The sequence below is a fragment of the Ursus americanus genome, chromosome 30 (assembly GCF_024610735.1).
Source record: "Ursus americanus isolate L20-20 chromosome 30, mUrsAme1.1.p, whole genome shotgun sequence".
NCBI classification, from domain to species: domain Eukaryota; kingdom Metazoa; phylum Chordata; class Mammalia; order Carnivora; family Ursidae; genus Ursus; species Ursus americanus.
Window position 1 is genome coordinate 27,028,190 of NC_142156.1, and position 23,259 is coordinate 27,051,448.

The 23,259-nt window shown below is 36.8% G+C and overlaps 1 protein-coding gene across 2 annotated transcripts in view; it reads right to left on the minus strand.

Moving 5' to 3' along the window:
• Window positions 1-23,259, minus strand: part of SPIRE1 (spire type actin nucleation factor 1) — a 207,254-nt gene that overhangs the window by 90,317 nt on the left and 93,678 nt on the right. For both annotated transcript variants that reach the window (XM_045815142.2, XM_045815141.2), the window contains exon 4: window positions 15,548-15,673. In XM_045815142.2, the coding sequence (XP_045671098.2) occupies window positions 15,548-15,673 (126 nt within the window). The remainder of the gene's footprint in view (window positions 1-15,547; window positions 15,674-23,259) is intronic.

Sequence of the window (23,259 nt, forward strand, 5' to 3'; positions counted from 1 at the left end):
TTTGTCTGATATAAGTATTGCTACCCTGGCTTTTTTTCACTTCCGTTTGCACGGTGAATGTTTTTCTATCCCTTCACTTTCAGTCTGTACATGTTTTTAGGTCTGAGGTATGTCTCTTGTAGGAAGCATACAGATGGGTCTTGTTTTTTTTAATCTATTCTGCCACCCTACGTCTTTTGATTGGAGCATTTAGGCCATTTACATTTAATTACTGATATATATGTACTTATTGCCATTTTTAAATAGTTTTCTGGTTGTTTTTGTAATTCTCCTTGTTCCTTTTTTTTTTTTCTCTTTTGCTCTCTTTGTGACTGATGAGTTTCTACAGTGTTATGTTTGGTTTTGGGTTTGTTACCAGGAAGCTCATACATAACAACCTAAGGAAACAGCAATCTATATTAATTTGATGGTCATTTATGTTCAAACACATTCTTAAAAAACAAGAAGAGAAAAAACATCTTTTTCCCCTTCTCTTCCCTTTTTACTCCCTTCTCCACCTTATCATATTTTACATCTTTTTATTCATAATTTTCTCATGTCTAATTACGGCCATATTTTACACTTGAAGAAGTTCCTTTAATATTTCTTGTAAGGCTTGTTTAGTGGTCATAAAATTCTTTATCTTTTGTTTGTCTAGGAAATTCTTTATCTCTGCTTCAAATCTGAATGATAACCTACAGTGTTCTTTGTTGTAGAGGACTCCCTCTGGCCTGCAGTTTCTGCTGAAAAATCAGCTGATAGCTTTATAGGTTTTCCCTTGTATGTAACTTTTTGTTTCTCTCTTGCTGCTTTTAAGATTTTCTCTTTAACCTTTGACGTTTTAATTATTATGTGCCATGGTGTGGACCTCTGGGTTCATCTTGTTTGGAACTCTCTGTGCTTCCTGAACTTGGATGTCTAGGCATAATGCTTTTAATTTTTTTAATTCTTCTTAAGATTTTATTTATTTATTTGAGAGAATGAGCGAGAGAGAGAGAGAGAGAGAGAGAGAGAGAGAGAGCATGAGCAGGGGGACAGGGAGAAAAAGACTCCCTACTAAGCAGGGAGCCTGAAGCAGGGCTCAATCCCTGGGCTCATGACCTGAGCCAAAGGCAGAGGCTTAACCAACTGAGCCATCCAGGTGCCCCTATTTTTTTAAAATTTTTTATTTAAATTCAATTTAGTTAACATATACTGTATTATTTGTTTCAGGAGTAGAATTTAGTGATTCATCAGTTTAGGCATAATGCTAATTTAAAACAGTTGTAGCTATTTGTATTCGCAAAGGAAAGACAATGTTTCCTTCCCTAGGTTAGGCGCTCTTCTTAGGTGCTTCCACAGGGCCCTGCGTTCACTTACTGTGTCCCTCATCACACTGCTGGAATGGCTGCTCCTATACTGTCATTCCTACTTGAGTGTAACTTCTGTGAGGACAGAAACCACATTTATCTTGTTCATTATTTTGTTCCCAATAAAAATGGAAGTAATAATGGCACTTAATGCATGGCTTATTGTGAGAACTACATGAATTAATGCACATATAAATCTTAGAATCTAACACAGAGTAAGTGTGGAATAAATATTAGCTATTATTAACTACAGTGGCACCTATCACGCAAGAGACACATTAAATATCTGTTGTATGAATGAATGAATTTTGCCAACTGATTCTAGTTCTGAAATTGAGTGCTTCTTCACTCCTGAGCATTTGTGACAGCTAAGTATGGCTGTTATGCTCTCTCAAACCTTCACCAAGCCACCCAGGTCACTCACGGCTTCTCCCAGGTTGAGGTTTATAGACCCGTCTTTCACATCCTCCTCAACTCTTATCTCAAGATCCATTTCTGTAGTTTGTCATTACTTCTAAAACATTAAAAAGTAGCACTAATCCCAATTCTTTCCATCACCATAAGCAGCTAATTCATTATAAGTATAACAGTAATTAGAATGTACTATGATTAAGCGATAGCAGCAAAACAGACTGCTCTATGAATAAATACAGAGAAAAAAGAAATTAAATAGAAAAACCATTTCAGAGTAGTAGACATTTGAGTTAGGTTGTAAGAATAAGTAAGCATTTTCTAAGTGAGAGAAGAGGGGGAAAGGGGCATTTCAGGTAGATACAGAGCCTCTGGGAGCTCAGGGACTGGAGGAGAGGTTGCATATGCGAAAAAGGAATGAAGAGCCTGGAGAGGTAAAATTGGGGCCTGATTGTGAATGGTCCCCTATGTCATGTCAAGGGTCTAAACTTTCTACCTACAAGTACCAAGTAGCCAAAAAGATCTCTACACAGGGACATAACACTGGTGGGTAGACTGTACATGTAAAGGGAAACATTACGAGGCTTTGCCATTGCCCAGGCAAGAGATGCCAGTCCACTGCATGAGGAAGGCACAAAGCAGTGAGAATATGAAAGAGGCTCTGCATTCTGGAGACAAGAATGTCACGGGACCAAGATTCAAGATAGGTGGTATGAAAGAAGATCTACAGTAGCTGAACCAGATTCTCTAATTTATCCAACACTGATCAAATATTTACCGAGGCCCTATTATATTGGGATACAGCAGTGAATTAGAGAAAAAAGGTCTCTGCCCTTGGTGAGATAATTTTCTAGTTGGCAGACACCAATGAGTAAGAAAACTGTGATAGCTGTGAGGAAGGAAATAAACAGGGTAACTGATTTTAAAGAAAAAGGCTGAGTGCAATAAATATATAAGAGTATTGAGGGGAGACCTGAGGATATGTCCTTTCAGCTTAGGCCTGAAGAATGCAAATAAAAAACCATAATCAAAATGGTGAATGAAGACAGAATTTATAAGAGGAGTTTAAGATATCAATAAGAAACGAATTAAGAACCACACTTAAGAAGAGATCAAAGACCATTATAATCAGATAATCAGAAGTGACACCTGTAGAGGCTGCCTCTGAAGAAATCCAAGATGGCTTAACTATATAGACATTTTATCCCTTAAAGATCAAAACATTTGGAATATTCTACTTTAGTTCTTGGGTTTTTATGTATATGCATATTATGTATATATAAGAAAGTGCAAGGGGAAAGAAAATTTTCATCACTTCACATACACAATCTCCTAAAAAACAGAAATTATGACTTTATTTTTATTTTTTTAGAGAGAAACAGAGAGCATGCACATGCGAGTGGGGGGGAGGGGCAAAAGGAGGGAGAGAGAAAATCTTAGGCAGGCTCCACACCCAGTGGGGCTCAATCTCACCACCCTGAGATCATGACCAGAGCCAAAATCAAGAGTTGGACACTTAACCAACTGAGCCACCCAGGTGTCCCCAGAAATTATGACTTTAAAGTCTATTTTACATGCTTTCTAATATGGAGTTCTTACTGCAATAATATGAACATACAATGTTTCACAAATCTCAATTATTTTTACTGTTCATTCATTTATGACTAATATTGTATTAGGAATTTCTTCTTTACTGGAATTTTTTTTTACCATTAGATTTTAAAATACAGAATTTTTAGTGGATACTGACATTGATATAGTAGTAACGTCAATATTGACAACATTGAGCTTTCCTCTAAAATCTACAACACTGAATTGCTTTCCTACAGAATCCATTTCAAGTTTAAAATATGATGTAAAATAGTATAAAATAGTATATAAAAACTTCATAGCAAATTTTACTGGGCATACACTTAAAATGTTTATCTGTATACTTTTTGCCTATACAACAAAACTTAGAAAAATGAGAATGAATAAAACAAAGATTTAGCCCCATAAACTGTACTTTTTGCAGAGAAGTTCATGACTGGAGGAACTAAGCTTAGCTAAATGCCCTGTCCTCCCTTTCTAAAGATAAGTGGACAGAAATCTAGCAAATGCTATGTGATGCAAGAAAGAAGTCACGTGAATAATGAAAGAAAATGGTTCATCAACCATAAAGGGGCTTTTAAAAAATGACCATTGTTAATATAAATATTATAAATATAAATTTAAATTGAGTTATTTGCTTGAAAAAAGTGTTCTTCCATCGAAAGATAGATTCTTTTTACACAGTATACTTCTCTGATACATCAAGTTTTTCTTTTTCTATTACAGTAAATATACCTCTACTGCGTAACAACGTATTAATGTAGAATTGGGGTGTGGAGTCAAGCACACTATACACTAATAACGAAGAGGTAATGGCGGTTGGAGCATGCTAGGAACATACTGGAATAAAATCAATGACTTCTACTAATCTTAAAATTATTTTCAGTCTTTGACATTTCTAGGATGTTCCTGTCTTGTCCCATCTCACAGCTTCATATTATTTCACACCTAAACTTAACATGATATCTTCCCCTCCTCCCACCCCTTTCCCATTTGTGTGCATGTGTGAGACAGACAGACAAGACACACACACACACACACTCTCTCTCTCTCTCTCTCTCTCTCTCTCTCTCTCTCTCTCTCTCATGAACCCTCTCCTCCCCCAGCTCCAAATTTTATTCTCTCTGGCTCCCACAAACTTCTTTACAATCCCGCTCAGAAGTCTAGACTAAAGTATACATCTACATTTCCCTTCAGGAACTCTCTTCAACTTTGTTCCAATACAGTCTGCACTATGTGACTGTTCTTATAATTATAAGAAAACAGCAGTAACACATTCGAGCACCTTCACGGGGATGAAGACAGAAATGCTGGCATCAGAAGTGCTGAGAGTTGACTTCTGTGTTAGCCCCTAATCTCTCTAAGCCTCAGTTTGCCAAGCTGCAAAGTAAGAGTCACAGGATTACTCATGAGGCTTAAATGGAGGAAGCAACAGAGGCCACTTTGTAGCTGTAGGAATATAATACAGGAAAGCAGAAGGGATTATAGTTTGAGGGACTGATAATTTCATTTAATAATAGTAACACAGGGACTGATGATCAAACATTACCTAGACAGCACTGGAGTAAAGGACATTACCATTAATATAACTTCCTTTTTTCCAATAAAAAGCTTACATTTGAAACTGCCAAGCTAAATTCTCCACTCTCCAGCAGCCACTCTCACTAACCACATTTGCTGGTAGGGTTTGGGTGGTGGCAGGTTACTGGCAGTAGGGCACAGGCTGTCTCTTCTTTCATACAACCTGATGCACTAAATGGATTGCTTAGCCAGTCCCTCCATCTATAATTACGTACAAGGATATCATATTGCTTGTAAGACACCGTAATATGTACTTATTTTCAAGGATATCAAATTGCCTTTGAGACACAGTAACAGGAGGCCCATCCGAAACTTCTCTATCATTCACAGAATAACCTTAATGGATCTCATTCATTGTTTAAGAAGGAAATTATCACATCATGAAAAGATTAGAATGAAAATGAATTTGCTTTCTAAATAAACAGATGATGAACTACAGGGCCCTGTGCTTTGTAAAGTAAGCCAGGTCTAATAAACATAATTACTACGTCATAGAAGAACTGTAACACTTGGGAACAGATCACGGGTTTTACTTATATTTTAATAAATTGCCAATTGAGTACATAAGAAATTTAACATGAAGCACTTTGGTCTATGAAATTAGGAACATTATCAGCAACTGAGTTCAAATGTTTTGATACTAAGATTTTACCCTAATTTTATACACACACACACACACACATGCAGATACAAGGTAGTGTGAAACATCACTGATGATCAGATAATAAACTTGTTAAATCAGAGGCTATCACTTCGAAAATTCCACTTGATATATATCAACTCACAGGTACAGAAGAAATGCTTTTTGATTCTTAAAATGCATAGGCATACCTCAGAAATATTGTGGGTTTGGTTCCAGGCCACCGCAATAAAGCAAATATCATAATGTGAGTCACATGAGTATTTTTGCTTTCCCAGTACATATAAAAGTTATGTTTATACTATATTCCAGTCTATCAAGTATGCAATAGCATTATATCTAGAAAAACAATGGACAGACCTTAATTAAAAAATACTTTATTGCTAAAAAATGCTAAACATCATCTGAACTTTCAGCAAGTCATAATCTTTTTGTTGGTAGAGGGCCTTTCCCTCAATGTTGATGGCTGCTGACTGATCAGGGTGGTGGCTGCGGCAATTTCTTAAAATAAGACAACACTGGAGTGTGCTGCATCAAGTGATTCTCCCTTTTGCAATTTCTCTGTAGTATGTGATGATGTCTGATAGCATTTTACCCACAGTAGAACTTCTTTCCAAATTGGAGTCACTCCTCTCAAACCCTGCCACTGTTTTACCAACTAAGTTTATGTAAAACTCTAAATCCTTTGTTGTCGTTTCAACGATATTCACAGCATCTTCCCCAGGCATAGGTTCCAGCCCAACAAAACCACTTTCTGATATTATAATAGTGTTGTATGGTGACAGATGGTAGGTACACTTGTGGTAAGCATAGCATAACATACAGAGATGTTGAATCACTATGTTGAACACCTGAAACTAATGTAACATTGTGTGCTGACTACACTCAAATAAAGCAATTTTTTTTTACAAACCACATCCTTCGCTTATCCATAAGAAGTAACTCTTCCCCCATTAGTTTTATTACAGTGAGATTACAGCAATTCAGTCACATTTTCAGGGCTCCACTTCTAATTCTTTTGCTATTCCTACCACATCTGTAGTTACCACCTCCACTGAAGTCTGGAACCCCTCAAAGTCATCCATGAGGGTTGGAATGAACTTCTTCCAAACTATGCTAATGTTGATGTTTTGACCTCTTCCCATGAATGCTTTTAATGGCATCTAGAATGGTGAATCCTTTCTAGAAGGTTTTCAACTGATTCTGTCCAGATCTATCAGAGACATCACTATCTATTGTAGCTAGAGCCTTATGAAATATATTTTCTCAAATAGTAAGACTTGAAAGTTGAAATTATTCCATGATCCATGAGCTGAATAGATGTTGTGTTAGCAGGCATGAAAACAACATTAATCTCACTGGACATCTCCATCAGAGCTTTTGGGTAGCCAGTCAGTACACAATAACAATTTGAAAGGAATCTTTTTCTTTCTTTCTTTTCTTTTTTTTTAATAGGTCTCAACCGTGGGCTTAAAATATTTCGTCAACCGTGTGGTAAACAGATGTGCTGTCGTTCAGGCTTTGCTGTTCCATTTATAAAGCACAGGCAGAGTAGACTTAGCATAATTCTTATGGGCCCTAGGATTTTCACACGGTAAGTGAGCACTGGTTTTAATTTAAAGTCATCAGCCGCATTAGCAATGAACCAGAGAGGCAGTTTGTCCTTTGAAGCCAGGCACTGATTTCTCTTCTCTAGCTATGAAAGTTCTAGATGGCATCTTCTTCCAAAAGAAGAAGTATCTTAGCTAGACCTCGTAGATAACTTGCTGCAGCTACACCAGCACTTGCTGCTTCGACTTGTACTTTTATGTTACGGAGACGGCTTCTTTCCTTAAACTTCATGAACCAACCTCTGCTTGTTTTAAACTGTTCTTCTGCATCCTCTTCCCCTCTTTCAGCTTCAAAGAACTGAAGAGAGTTAGGGCCTGGCTCTAGATTAGGCTTTGGCTAAAGGGAATGTCGTGACTGGTTGGATCTATCCAGACCACTAACACTTTCCCCATATCAGCATTTGCTTTCTTAATTCATGTATTCACTGGAGTAGCATTTTAACTTCCTTTAAGAACTTTCCCTTTACATTCACAACTTGCCTAACTGATGCAAGAGACCTAGCCTTCAGCCTATCTCAGCTTTTGATTTGCCTTCTTCACAAAGCTTAATTATTTCTAGCTTTTGATTTAAAGTGAGAGACGCGTGACTCTTCCTTTCACTTGAACACTTACAGGTCTTTGTAGGGTTATTTATTGGCCTGATGTCAATATTGTTTTGTCTCAGGGAACAGGGATGCTCAAGGAGAGGGAGAGAGATGGGAACAGCCAGTCAGGGGAGTAGTCAGAATACACATTTATCAATTAAGTTTGCTATCTTATCTGGGAAGTTTGTGGTGCCCCAAAACAATTACTATAATAACATTAAAGATCACTCATCACAAATCACCATCACAAATATTACAAGAATGAAAAAGTCTGAAATACTGCAAGAATTACTAAAATGTGACAGCGACACGAAGTGAGCAAATACTGTTGGAAAAATGTCATTGATAGACTTGCTTGACACAGAGTTGCCACAAACCTTTAATTTCTAAAAAAAACAAAACAAAATAAAACAAGAAAACCCCACAGTATCTGTGAAATGCAGTGAGGTATGCCTGTATAAAGTATTTTAAGACCTTTAGAAAAAATATCAAATTAACAGGGCATTTTAGTAAGAGTGTGAATTTAGTGCTCTTGAGAAAAGGTAAAAATGACTGTCATACATAACACGAACGTGTACGAAAATATTCATAATTTCAAGAAAGCAGCATACATTGCAGAGGGAAAAAAAATTCATTTGACCATGATAAGACTTTACCTCTAAAACCTCAGTGTTGACAAACAATTTATGTAACATAAAATCTGTAATTAAATGGTACAGAATGTTAAGTGTCAGGATTTCCCCATATTTTATAGCTTGCCTTATCAATACTATTAAATGAGTTTTTATGTTAAATTTAAAGAATATCAAGAGCATTCAAAGACCTACTATGTCCCCATAAAAGTTCTCAGTTTTACTAAAAATATTTTAGCCAAATGTTTCTAAGAATCACAAATGCTTTCAAAACTGACTTCTTTCAACCAGACAAAAACCTCTGAAGTTCTGGAAAAACAAAGATATGAGGTATAAGTTATTTCAATTCAACAAATATTTCTGGACTGTTTCCTATGTGCATATACTACATTAAGAGTCGTAACATAAAGACGATTGAAAACACACTCGTTTATCTCCAGAAGTACCTGGTCCAGCTGTGGAGGGAATAAAAAGCACGAAGACATAAGCAAATAACTACCACAGAGTATAAGAAGTGCAAGCCTGAAGGATGAACTAGATAGAGAGGAACTGGAGGATATAAAACTCCGCTGGGTCGGAGGGAGGTCTGAATATTGCACAAAGGAGGCAATACGTGAGCTGAGTTTACATGGATAAATAGGAGTTCACCTAGCAGACAATGGGAGAAGAGAATTCCAGGCAGAAAGGAGAGGATGTGCAAGGGTCACAGACCTACGACAGCATGATGTATTCAGAAACCATGAGTAATTTTGAGTGGACAGTGTAAAATGCAAAGAAGATAGTGCTGAAAAGAACAATACAAACGTAAGTAGGGGAAATATAATGAAGGGCCCTGTGTGCAACAAAATGGAGTTTAAATTTTAGTCTGTAGCTGATGGGGAGCCATATTAATCAGGGAAGCAACACGGTTCTTTTGAGTTGCCAGGTGTCTCATGGTCAGGTGAAATGAGCCAAACCAAAAGTACCTGCACAGTGAGAACAAGAGGCCAAAAAGGATGTTTTGCTTCTCTTGTTCCACTTATTTCCCCACAGAATGACACCCCACAGGTGACATGCAGGCAGGTGGGGGAAATCCTCTCATTGCCGAGGAGTAGTGGACAAAACGTTCCTGCCATTTTATGCACCTGAGGGCTGGTGGGAGGGAAAGAAGGAAGGATAGAAAGAGAAAGTTCTGACTCAGAGGGGAGGAAAGCTCGTCAGTCAAGGCCCTGGTGAAGGCACCTGGGCTAGGGATGCAGATGTGTGGGTGAGCATGGCTGGCCCAGAGGGGAGCTCAGTGTCTTTGCCATTCCCTCCAGAAAACCAGGGTGCAGAACCCTGGCTGTGTACCAAGTCAAATGTGGGAGGGCAGCTTCCCCTAGCCTATGAAAACTAGCCTATGGTCACACATAGGTATGGGACTGGGCTGGACTCCTCGGATCAGACCTGTGATCTACAAGAATCATTTATGGACAATGTGAAAAATGAAATTGATGAAGAGGATTCACAGTGACAAGGGGACTGGTGGGAGGCTAGTATAACAATCCAGGTTGGACATGTGACCTGAACTCCTGGGAAAGTGACTGAACCTAGTCCACCCAGGAAGGGCTGATAAACTGGGAGAAAAATGGGGGGGTCAAGAGACTGGAAGATGGGCTCAGGTGGCAGTGAGTGCTAGAGCTTGCCAGGGCAGTTAGGAAGGGGGAATGAGAGCCCAGGATTTCCAAGGTGGAATAATCGCAGGTGGTCACATGGCCAGAAGTGTGCTTAGGTAAGCAGAGCAGTGAAATAGAGGGGAAGTCAAGGATACAGAGCTATGGTTTCTTTTTATCAAAGAAATCACACAATTTGGTGGCAGATGACAGTGGGCAGACAATTAAAGAATCGTTGAACACTACATCAAAAACTAATGATGTACTATATGCTGCTAATTGAACATAATAATAAAAAATAAATTTTAAAAATAAATAAAGTTAAGCATTTAATTGAAAAAAAAGAAAACTTGGAGATATACACTTAAATATATATTATACATTTTAATTATATTTTTAAATATATCTATTTTTTCCTTTATAGAAAATCAGATGATGTGTATTAAGAGAACAATTTTCTATTCTGCCTAAAGGTTTGGAACTGTATGTGTCAGAAACAAAGTCGACCAATAAACTCTATACCAAATTGCTGGAGAAAAAAAAGTAACAGAAGCGGACAGCACGAGATTTCTGTACAAGAAGAGCAGTTGTTTGGAAGCGGCAGAGGAGAGAGAGAATATTACCAACCCACCACAGTGCACAGATAGGAAGATATGCCAGAGAGAGAGCAGCTTCCCATGAGAGGGAAGCACCAGAAAGCACTACCCTCAGGGAAGTGAGCATCCTGAGAAGAGTCTGAGGGCACTGAGGAGTCCTCTCTAAAAACGGAGCAAGTTCCAGAGAAAAAAATGGAAAGCAAGGAAACAGAGTAGGAGAGGAGAAAACAGGACAGAACCAGTATCTACAAAGAGCTAAATCTGGGGTGGTGCCAGAGGATGACGTGATGAGATGGGGCTGGAATGGCCTCAGGGGCCCCAGCTTCGGTCAGCGCCTGGCCAGTCTCTGCGGGCACTGCCACACAGCCACCAGCCACTGTTGTTTACTCTGCTTGTGAGATTTTTATTTAAATAAACTTTGAAAACGTTTAAATTTCTTTCTTGGAATGTGTTTGACAAAGCTCTAATCAAGAGCAAAAAAAAATTTTTTTTAGCTCACTGGAATAAAGTAGAAAAAAATACTTATTAATACAATTCTTTAAGCTCAGAACTGGCTCCTGAGAATGTGTGACAGTGCATTTAATTTACTCTATCAACCCCACAGGACTATACTTACACCCTAAAAATAATGCTTGTTTCTCTGGAGAAGGCAATCTCAAACCTAACAAGCTGGGGAAGACAATTACAGGCTTAAAAAGTAATCTTTTCTACTATTTACTAAACCTTCTTTGAGGTTGTACTTTCGGATGTTTACTCTGAAGCATTTAATCAGATCTTACAACCTCTCGTTCTATCCAAGAGGAAAAGCTTGTCCATGATGTATTTACGATTATTCTCCAAATAACACTTAGTTCACCCTTTTCCACCCTTTGAAGACCTTCCTCTTGGTCTAACTCTATAAAATCCTAAAAAAAAAAACCACATAGCTTTTCATTGGCCTATAACAAAAAGACAGACTATGAGCAGTATCCAGGCTAGGACAGAAAAGGAATGCTTAGAGCTCTTATTCATACGTATGAAATGGATTTATTAAGGGTGATCTGGATGACACATCTGTCACTTACTACCAGAGCTAATTAGTCTTATTAGGCTAGTATAGGTTAATATTTTCCTTCCAGTCTTACACACCCCACTGTATCCCTCCCCAAACTGTGTCATCGTAAGTTTTAAACTAGTGCTTCAGATAAACTCTGTACTTTAGTCATAAAAGAAATGATACCCACCACCTATCATGTACTGAGCTCTTACTGTGTGCCAGATGCTGTGCTGCTGTATATAGATCTCATGAATCTTCACAACCATCTGTGTGATATACAATATGGTGATTCAACTTGTAAATAAATTAGAGTGATTCTCTTTGGACTCTACACATAACAGTTTAACTCACAGACACTGATGAAGAATAATGAAAGAAAGTAGCTAAAATGAGATTGTCAACTATATGAGTATTAATTCCAATCATCTCCATTAAATATTTAACCAAATCCACTATAAAATAAATTATCAAATATGTAGCCTCCTTCCTAAGTCCTTATCCCTTCCTGTATATCTTTAAAGATAGAAAGAGTGGCAGAAAGATGGTGAAAAGCAAGTCATATGGGAAACTGATTGAACTAATTCAGTAGCATTTTATTTCTCATTTGTAAGGAAGCTTTATAAAATGGATTCACACACTTTCATTTAAACAACAGATTTAAAAAATTAAGAACAAATTTAATTTTAAACAAAATCAGAAATGAAAGAGGAGAAATAACAACTGAAACCATAGAAATACAAAGGATAAGAGAATATTACCAAAAATTATACACCAACAAACTGTACAATCTAAAAGGAATGGATAAATTCCTAGAAACATACAACCTCCCAAAATCGAATTAGGAAGACAGAAAATTTGAGCAGATGAATTACCAGAAATGAAATTAAGTAGGTTATCAAAAAAGTCCCAGCGAACAAAAGCCCAGGACCAGACAGCTTCATAGGTAAATACTACCAAACATGTAAAGAAGAGTTAATATCTATTCCCCTCAAACTATTCCAAAAAAATAGAAGAAGGAAAGCTTCCAAATTCATTCTATGAGGCCAGCATTACCCTGATACCAAAACCAGATAAAGACACTACAAAAAAAGAGAACTACAGGGGCGCCTGGGTGGCGCAGTTGTTAAGCGTCTGCCTTCGGCTCAGGGCGTGATCCCGGCGTTGTGGGATCAAGCCCTACATCAGACTCCTCTCCTGGGAGCCTGCTTCTTCCTCTCCCACTCCCCCTGCTTGTGTTCCCTCTCTCGCTGGCTGTCTCTCTATCAAATAAATAAATATAATCTTAAAAAAAAAAAAAAAAGAGAACTACAAGCCAATACCTCTGATGAACATAGATGAAAAAATCCTCAACAAAATACTAGGAAACAGAATCCAACAATACAGTAAAAAAGTCATTCACCACAATCAAGTGGGATTTATTCCTCGGAATCAAAAGTGGTTCAACATTCACAAATCAGGTTTTGGATAAAAACCATATGATCATTTCAATAGATGCAGAAAAAGAATCTAACAAAGCACAACATCCATTCATGATAAAAATCCTCAATGAAGTAGGTTTAGAGGGAAAATAACTCAACAGGATAAAGGCCATATATGAAAAACCCACAGCTAATATCATATTCAATGCTGAAAAACTGAGAGCTTTTCCCTTAAGATCAGGAACAACACAAGCATGTCTGCTCTCACCACTCTCATTCAACATAGTCCTAGAAGTCCTAGCCATAGCAATCTCACAAGAAAAAGGAATAAAAGGCATCAAAATTAGTAAGGAAGAAGTAAGACTTTCACTATTTGCAAATGACATGACACTATATATAGAAAACCCTGATTTTCCACTCAAAACTACTAGAACTGATAAATGAATTCAGTAAGGTCACAGGATACAAAATCAATGTACAGAAATCTGCTGCACTTCTATACACTAAAAATGAAGCAGCAGAAAGAGAAATTAAGAAAACAATCCACCCGCCAAAAAGAAAAGAAAATCAATCCTGCTTACAATGGCACCAAAATAATAAAATACCTAAGAATAAATAAAAAAGAAGGTGAAAGATCTGTAGTCTGAAAACCGATCAAAGAAACTGAATATGACACAAACAAATAGAAAGATATTCCATGCTCATGGATTGGAAGAACAAATATTTTAAAACGTCCATATTACCCAAAGCAATCTATAGATTTAATGCAATTTCTATGAAAATACCAACAGCACTTTTCACAGAACTAGAGCAAACAATCCTAAAACTTATATGGAACCACAAAAGACCTCCAACAGCCAAAGCAATCTTGAAAAAGAAGAACAAAACTGGAAGTATTACAATTGTAGATATCAAGATATACTATTGAGCTACAGTAATCAAAACGTTACAGAACTGGCACAGACACTGATAAAAATACATAGATGAAGAGAACAGAATAGAAAACCCAGAAATAAACCCATGATTATATGGTCAATTAATCTGTGGCAAGGAGACAAGACTATGCAATGGGAAAAAGACAGTCTCTTCAACAAATGCTATCGGAGAAACTGCACAGCTACGTGCAAAAGAATGAGACTGGACCACTGTCTTTCACCATTTATACAAATAAACTCAAAATGGATTAAAGACCTAAATGTGAAACTGAAACCATAAAAATCCTAGAAGAGAGCACAGGCAGTAATTTCTCTGACATCGGCCATAACAAAATTTTTGTAGCTACGTCTCTCGAGGCAAGAGAAACGAGCAAAAATAAATAATTGGGATTATATCAAAATAAAAAGCTTCTGCAAAGCAAAGGGAACAATCAACTAAAAGACAACCTAACAAATGGAAGAAGATATTTGCAAATCACATATCCAATAAAGAGTTAGAATTCAAAATATATAAACAACTTATACAACTCAACATGGGGGAAAAAAAAACAAATAATCCAATTAAAAAATGGGCAGAAGACATGAATAGACATTTCTCCAAAGCAGACATCCAGATGGCCAATAGACACATGAAAAGATGCTTAACATCAGTCATCATCAGGGACATATAAATCAAACCCACAACGAGATATCATCTTACACCTGTCAGAATAGCTAAAATCAAAAACACAAGAAATAACAAGTGTTGGCAAGGACATGGAGAAAAAGGCGCCCTTGTACACTGTTGGTGGGAATGCAAACTGGTGCAGCCACTGTGGAAGACAGTATGGAGTTGCCTCAAAAAATTAAAAATAGAATTACCATATGATCCAGTAATTCCACTACTGGGTATTAACCCCCCAAAAAAGAAAACACCAATTCAAAAAGATACATGCACCCCTAGGTTTACTGGAACATTATTTACAATAGCCAAATTATAGAAGCAGCCCAAGTGCCCATCGATAGATGAGTGGATAAAGATGATGTGGTACAGATATATAATGAAGTATTACTCAGCCATACAAAAGAATGAGATCTTGCCATTTGCAACAACATGGATGGATCTAGAGGGTATAATGCTAAGCCAAATAAGTCAGAGAAAGACAAATACCATATGATTTCACTCTTATGTAGAATTTTAAAAACAAAACAAATGAACAAATGAAAAAGAGACAAACAAAAAAAGAGACTCTTAACTATAGAGAACAAACTGATAATTGCCAGAGGGGATGTGGGTGGGAGGATGGGTGAAAGAGGTGAAGGAGATTAACTACACTTAGGGTGAGCACTAGGTGAGTAACGTATAGAATTGTTCAATCATTACATTGTATATATGTCAACTATACTGCAATTTAAAAAAAATAGATTTAATTTTGCCTAAGTTGATTCTTTCCTAAATAATTTTCAGCACTCATTATAAGGATGGTAATAAATATTTTAAATATTATGATGGACAGTGTTGAAAATTCAGGTTAATCTTTCACAATGTCAATAAATTTTAAAAAGCAGTACTTACCTCCTTTGCACTCTTAATTTTAGTCAGAAATGTATGCAGCTCCATTGTTTCTGCAAACAGTGCACGACATACTGCCTGATAATGATTTGGTGCCTCTGATTCTGCTGGAAGATGAGCAGCACATAACTATGGAAGAGGAAAGTAAAATAATAATGCTCATTTATTATTTTGGGGTTTTGGTACCTTAAAAACAGACATACCTCATATATTCATATTTTCATATGCAAGGCAATTCCCATCATCCAAAGTCTAATGCATCACAAACCATCAGTAAAATCTACACAATTATATGGGAAAAGTGCTCTATTAGCAAACATCCAACAGCACAGATGAACCTTATAAAATTTGTTAGCTCCTATTTGAAAATGATAGGACATATATAAAAGTTTTGGTTGCAAGCAGGAAGTGAACTACCATTTACTATTAATCATAACACAGGTGTTTTAATAGCTATCATTTATTTTTTACCATGCCAGGCACTTGTATTTGACATGTCATATACACAGCATAATGGCATTTACTCTTCAGTGTAACCCTGAATTATCTCCCTTTTATAGCAAAGGAAACTGAGGCTAAGAGGACTCAAATGACTTGTCCACAGTAAGAAAGCTGACGTGAGGGAGAAGAATTAAACACAGTCTTATAGGATTCTAAAGCCCAGGCTCATTCCAATACGTGCTGAACTGTGTAACGCAGTAAAAAGACAGGGGCCCCTGGGTGGCTCAGCCAGTTAAGCGTCTGTCTTTGGCTCAGGTTGTGATCCTGGAGTCCCAGAATAGAGTCCTGTGTCAAGCTCCCTGCTCAGCCGGCAGTCTGCTACTCTCTCTCCCCCCTCCCCCCGCTGCTAGTGCTCTCTCTCTCTTGATCACTCTCTCTTTCTCTCAGATAAATAAATAAAATCTTAAAAAAAACCAACTATCAGAATGATAGGTGGACCACTGGGAAGATGCTGCATCAGTAAATGGAGAGTGGAATCAAGAGGGCAGAGGGCAGAATAATTCCACCGGTGGTAGCTCCAGTCCCAATGTCCTTTACTGTACATGGTCCACAACCCCCAAAACTACTGGTCGGTAAAAGGTGCAATTTAGATTATACACAACAATTTAGAAAAATCAAACACCATTTAATTTATTAGATTGGAAAAACACCCTCTCCTGAGTCTAGTGCATGGGAATAATTTTACTCTCGTAAAGTAATAATTTTGTATCCACACACTACAGTTATGTTTTAAGGTACTTCATTTGCTTTAAAAAGCTGTGAGTTCTCCCTTAATTCTTTACTATCATTCAGTAAATTTGATATTAATTCAATTACTAAAAATATACATTTTATTATATTTTAATAATAAAATATATCTTTGTAGATTATCCTTCACAATGTGGCTTTTTTAATTTGTAATAAGTATCATACACAGTTTACTAGATAGATTACTAACTTTAATAAAGTATATTCTTCTCAAGAAAAGTATCTTGGGTTTCAGTAAGAAATTTTCTCCACAGTACCCAAAACAAGGCTAAGAACTGATTTATCAGAAAGCATGAAAAGCAAAAATCTCACAAGCTATACAATGGAATATTATTCAACCATAAAAAAGAATGAAATCTTGTATTAGCAACGACATGGATGGAGCTACAGAATATTAGGCTAAGCATTACATCGGAAACCGGGGATGTACTGTATGGTGACTAACATAATAAAATAAAAAATCATTATAAAAAAAAAGAATATTAGGCTAAGCAAAGTAAGTTGGTCAGAGAAAGACAAATGCCATATGACTTCACTCATATGTGGAATTTAAGAAACAAAACAAACAAGGGCGCCTGGGTGGCTCAGTAGGTTAAGTATCTGCCTTCAGCTCAGGTCATGATCTCAGGGTCTAGGGATGGAGCCACATGTTCGTTCCCTGTTCAGTGGGGAGTCTGCTTCTCCTTCTCCCTCTGCCTCCCTGCTCATGTTCTCTCTCTGTCTTGCTCTCTCTCTCAAGTAAATAAATATTTTTAAAAAAATTATCGTTTCCAAGATAATGAAAAGCAACTACTAAGAGTTTCATCTTTATCTAACTAATCCCATAATTTTACATTATAATTACATGATGTATAATACGGCAGAATACTTTTTTACTATAATTCCTGGTAAAAAATATATTTTATACAAGACTCAAATATATGCAAACAATCTATGTTTTATACACAACAATTTCACAAAACAAAACGTACACATTGGATTGATTTCATGATCCACTAATAACTTGTGACCTGCAAGTTGAAAAACACTGGTGACAAACCATGAGAGACTCTGGACTCCGGGAAACGAACTGAGGGTTACAGAAGGGAGGGGGGTGGGGGGATGGGGTGACTGGGTACTAAGGAGGGCATGTGTTGGGTTGAGCACTGGGTGTTATACACAATAATGAATTGTTGAACACTACAACAAAAACTTATGTTGTACTATATGTTGGCTAACTGAACATAATGAAAAAAATAAAATCTTTTAAAAAATTATAAAAGAAAAACACTGGTATAAAGGTAATAACTAGGTCTAAAAATGTATTTAAAAATGCATAGCACATAATCCTGTACATACATAAAATCCAAAGGAATCCACAAAGAACTATCAGAGCTAATGAGCAATTTCAGCAAAGCTGTGGGATACAGGATCAACACACACAAAAAGGTGTATTTCTGTATCAATGAACAATTGGAAAATGAAATTAAGAAATCAATTCCAGGGGCGCCTGGGTGGCACAGCGGTTAAGCGTCTGCCTTCGGCTCAGGGCGTGATCCCGGCGTTACGGGATCGAGTCCCACATCAGGCTCCTCCGCTAGGAGCCTGCTTCTTCCTTTCCCACTCCCCGTGCTTGTGTTCCCTCTCTCGCTGGCTGTCTCTATCTCTGTCGAATAAATAAAATCTTAAAAAAAAAAAAGAAATCAATTCCATTTATAAAAGTATTTAAAAATGATTAAGCAACAAATTTAACCAAGGAGGTGCAAGATACATATACTGAAAACTGTAAAACATTGCTGAAAGACCCAAATAAATGGAAAGACATCCCATATTCATGGGTTGGAAGGCTTAATACTGTTAAAATGGTAATACTTCACAAAGTGATCTACACATTGAATCCAATCCCTAATACCAGTGAATTTTTTTTTTTTTTGAAGAAACAGAAAAGCTGATCCTAAAATTCATATGGTACTGCAAGGGGCCTCAAATAGCCAAAACAACCTAGAAAAGAACAAAGTTGGAAGACTTATAGATTGAATTTCAAAACTTACTATAAAGTTACTGTAATCAAATCAATGTGGTATATAAGGAAAGACCTATAAGTCAATGGAACAGAACTGAGAGTTCAGAAATAAACCCATATATTTTTGGTTGATTAATTTTGACAAAAGTGCCCAGACCATTTAATGAGAAAAGAACAGTCTCTTCAACAAATGATGCTAAGAAAACTGGATATCCACATGCAGAAAAACGAAGTTCACCGCTAACTCATACTATATAAATAAAAATTAACTCAAAATGGATCAGAGACCTAAATATAACAGCCCAAAATATAAAACGCTCAGAGGAAAACATAGGGATAAACCTTCTTGTTCATGGATTTGGTAATGATTTTTTAGATATGATACCAAAGCATAACCAATAACAAAATGGATAAATTAGACTTCAGCAAAGTTAAAAGTTTCTGTACATCAAGGGACATTTTCAAGAGAGTTAAAAGGCCCACATAATAATGGGAGAAAATATTTGCAAATCAGATATCTGATAAGGGTCTACTATTCAGAACATAAAGGAACCTTTTTTTTTTTTTAAGATTATTTATTTGAGAGGGAAAGAGAGTGGGGACATAGGGGAGAAGGCAAGAGAGAATCCCAATCCCAAGCAGGCTCCACACCCAGTGCCAAGCCCAACATGGGGCTCCATCTCACAACCCTGAGATCATGATGTGGGCTGAAACCAAGAGTCAGATGCTTAACTGACTGAGCCACCCAGACACTCCTATAAAGAACTATAAACACAACAAAAAGACAACGCAATTTAAAAATTGATTTAAACAGATATTTTTCCAAAGAAAATATACAACTGACCAAAAGGCACGTAAAAAGATGCTCAGCACCATGAGTCATTAGAGAAATGCAAGTCAAAACCACAATGAGGTACCACTCAGACCTAGTAGGATGGCTACAAAAACCAAAACCAAAAATGGAAAATAAATGTTGATGGGAATGTGGAGATATCGGAACCCTTGTGTATTGCTGGTAGAAATGTAAAATTGTACAGCCACTGTGAAAACCAGTTTGGTGATTTATCAGAAAGTTACCATGTGAGCCAGCAGCTCCACCCTTAGGGGGAACATCATTAACCTTGAACAACAGGGGTTTGAACTGCTCAGGTCTATGCACACGCAGATTTTTAAAATACAAATACAGTACGGTACTGTATTGTATTTGTAAATGTATTTTCTCTTCCATATGATTTTCTTAGTAACATTTTTTCTAGCTTATTTTATTGTAAGAAGGCAGTATATAATACATATACAAACTATGTATTAACTGTTTGTGTTATCAATAAGGCTTCTGGTCAACACTTGGCTTGCTTAGCAGTCAAGTTTTTGGGGAATCAAAAGCTGCATGCAAATTTTCAGCTGTGCAGGGGGTCAATGTCCCTAACTTCTGCTTTGTTCAAGGGTCAACTGTTTATCAAAAAGAATAGAAAGCCAGTGTTCAAACAAAAGCTTGTATATCAATGTTCATACCAGCAACTATTCATAGTAGCCAAAGGTGGGAACAATTCAAATGTTCTGAACTGATATGTGGAAAAACAAAATGTGGTATATACATACAGTGAAATCTTATTCATTCGGAATAAAGCACTGACACACATTATAACACGGATGAACCTTAACCCCATTATGCTAAGTAAAAGCAGCCAGACACAAAAGATCATATATTGTATGATTCCATTTATATGAAATTCCCAGAACACACAAATCCACAAAGTCAGAAAGCTGATTAGTGGTTGCCAGGGGCTGCAAGACAAGGGATAAGAAGTGATGAGTATGGGGTTTCCATTTGAGGTGATAAAAAGGCTCCGGTACTAGCTAGTGGGTATGGTTGAACAATACTGTGAATGTACTTAAATGCCACTAAATTGTACACTTTAAAATAATTTACGTGATAAGTTGCATATATATTTTACCACAGTTTAAAATGTTGTAAAAACGTAACAAAGGATAATGAAATTTCACAAAGTCTCCATTGAGCCAGAGGGAGAAATAGTCCCACAGAGGAGAAATAATCCAAGTGGTTATTTCAGTGTCCACGAACTGCTTGACTTTTATTTTGTTCTTTGTTCCTAAATGCATCATTTCATTTAATCCTTACAACAATCCAACTGATAGATATGGAAACTGAGATTTAGAATAGCTCAGTAATTTACCCAAATCACACAGCTAGGCAGCAGAACTGGAGTCAAACCCAAGCAGTGTACCTCTAGAAGCCAAGTTCTTAAGCACTCTACTTTAGAATGAATGTATATTACTTTTATATTAAAGAAAATCATATTTTAAAGTAGTTAAGCATACAGCATGGCATACAGTAAGCATACAACAAAACCATCTTTTACAGTTACCAAAAAAAAAAAGGGGGGGGGTGGACAATATGGGGGAAGAGGAACATAATTAACGGAGTAGGTTCTGTCTCCTATCTATCAACACGAGGTTATATGACCTGGGAAAATTTATTTGATGTTGCTGGATTTCAGTTTATTTCAAGAGAGGAATGGACTGTTATCTCTTACTTAACCTACCTGCCATTGTTCTATGAATAGATTTTTAAGTTTAAATACCACCTAAAGGCTGATGACTCCCCAACTCCTACTCTAGGCCCCTCCTGATACCTGCTTATCAGAAAAAGAGCTATTTTACTTTTATTATTATTTTTTAAATACTTTATTTATTTATTTATTTATTTATTTATTTATTTATTTGAGAGAGCACATGCAAGAGAGAAAGCACAATTTGGGGGGGGGCAAAGGGAGAGGGAGAAGCAGACTCCCCATTGAGCAGGGAGCCCGACTCAGAACTCGATCCCAGGACCCTGAGATCATGACCGGAGCCAAAGGCAGATGCTTAACTGACTGAGCCACCCAGATGCCCCTATTTTACCTTTATTCTTGAAAGATATTTCGTTAGGTAAAGAATTTTAGGTTCTACTTTAGAACTTTGAAGGTATTATTCCATTATGTCTTCCAGCTCCCACTGTTTCTACTGAGAAGTCACTGCAGTCTAATTTTTCCTGTAAGATTTTAATTTTCTGTTTGTGATTTTTGGCAGTTTAACTATGAGGAAACTAAGTTATTTTCATATTATTTTACTTGCTCTTGATTTGTGGGGCTTCTTGAATTGGTGGCATAGTGTTTTCCATGGTTTTGGAAAATTTTTAGTTTGTATTAACTAATATGTATTAACTGTTAGTTATGACCTTAGTATGTATTAATTCTTAGTATTTGAATATTTCTTCCATCCTCCCTCTTCCTTGTTCTCCTTTCAGGATTTTAATTGAATATACTGCCTTTTTATCTAACCCACTATTCTGCACTCTATTCTTTTTGTGTCTCCGTATTTCATTCTGAGTACTTTTTACTGACAATATTCCATTTCATTCTTTTTCTCTTTATCTCTGTCTAGTCTATTAAACCCATTCACTAAACTTTTATTTCAGTTAATTTATTTTTTGGTTTTAAATTTCCATTTGGCTCTTTTTATATATTTTCCAGTTTTCTGTTCAAAGTTTCAACCCTGGCTCCTGGAATCTTCAACATAAATTTAAAAATCTGACAACTCCATTATCTGGATTCCTCGTATAGAATCATTAACACTATTGCTAGAATCCAAATAAATTTTCTGAAGTTTTCATTAAACACATAAGACCTTGTTACATATTTTCAACAAAACTTGAAAATATTGGGGCGCCTGGGTGGCACAGCGGTTAAGCGTCTGCCTTCGGCTCAGGGCGTGATCCCGGCGTTCTGGGATAGAGCCCCACATCAGGCTCCTCCGCTATGAGCCTGCTTCTTCCTCTCCCACTCCCCCTGCTTGTGTTCCCTCTCTCGTTGGCTATCTCTGTCTCTGTCAAATAAATAAATAAAATCTTTAAAAAAAAACTTGAAAATATCTGCAAACTTTGTTTAGATAGATGTGATTAGAAAAAAAAGACAACCTACAATACTTGCTAACGTTTTGAAACGTTTTGATGTTTTTGTCAAATAAGTTAGCATCTATATTTTTGAATGCGCCAACAGGAGGAAAAATTTTATTTATTTTTTAAGTAGGCTCCACGCCCAGCGTGGAGCTTGAACTCATGACCCTGAGATCAAGACCTGAGCTGAGATCAAGAATTGGACGCTTAACCGACTGAGCCACCCAGGTGGCCTGAAAAATTTTTATTTGATATCACATCAAAGATGTATGCCAGGAACTCAGAAATTCTATATATAATCCCAATTTTTTTACCCTAATTAGTATCAAAATACTATATACACCATCAAGTTCTTAAAACTTCAGCACAATTGAGAAAAGAGTTTTTGCTTAAATTCTAAATTCCAAAGCATTTATCGATCCATCACCCTTTGCTTAGAAACATGTAATTACAATGTTTGTAATAAAAACTCAATCATCCCAGAAAAGAAAATGGCATAATCACAATGGT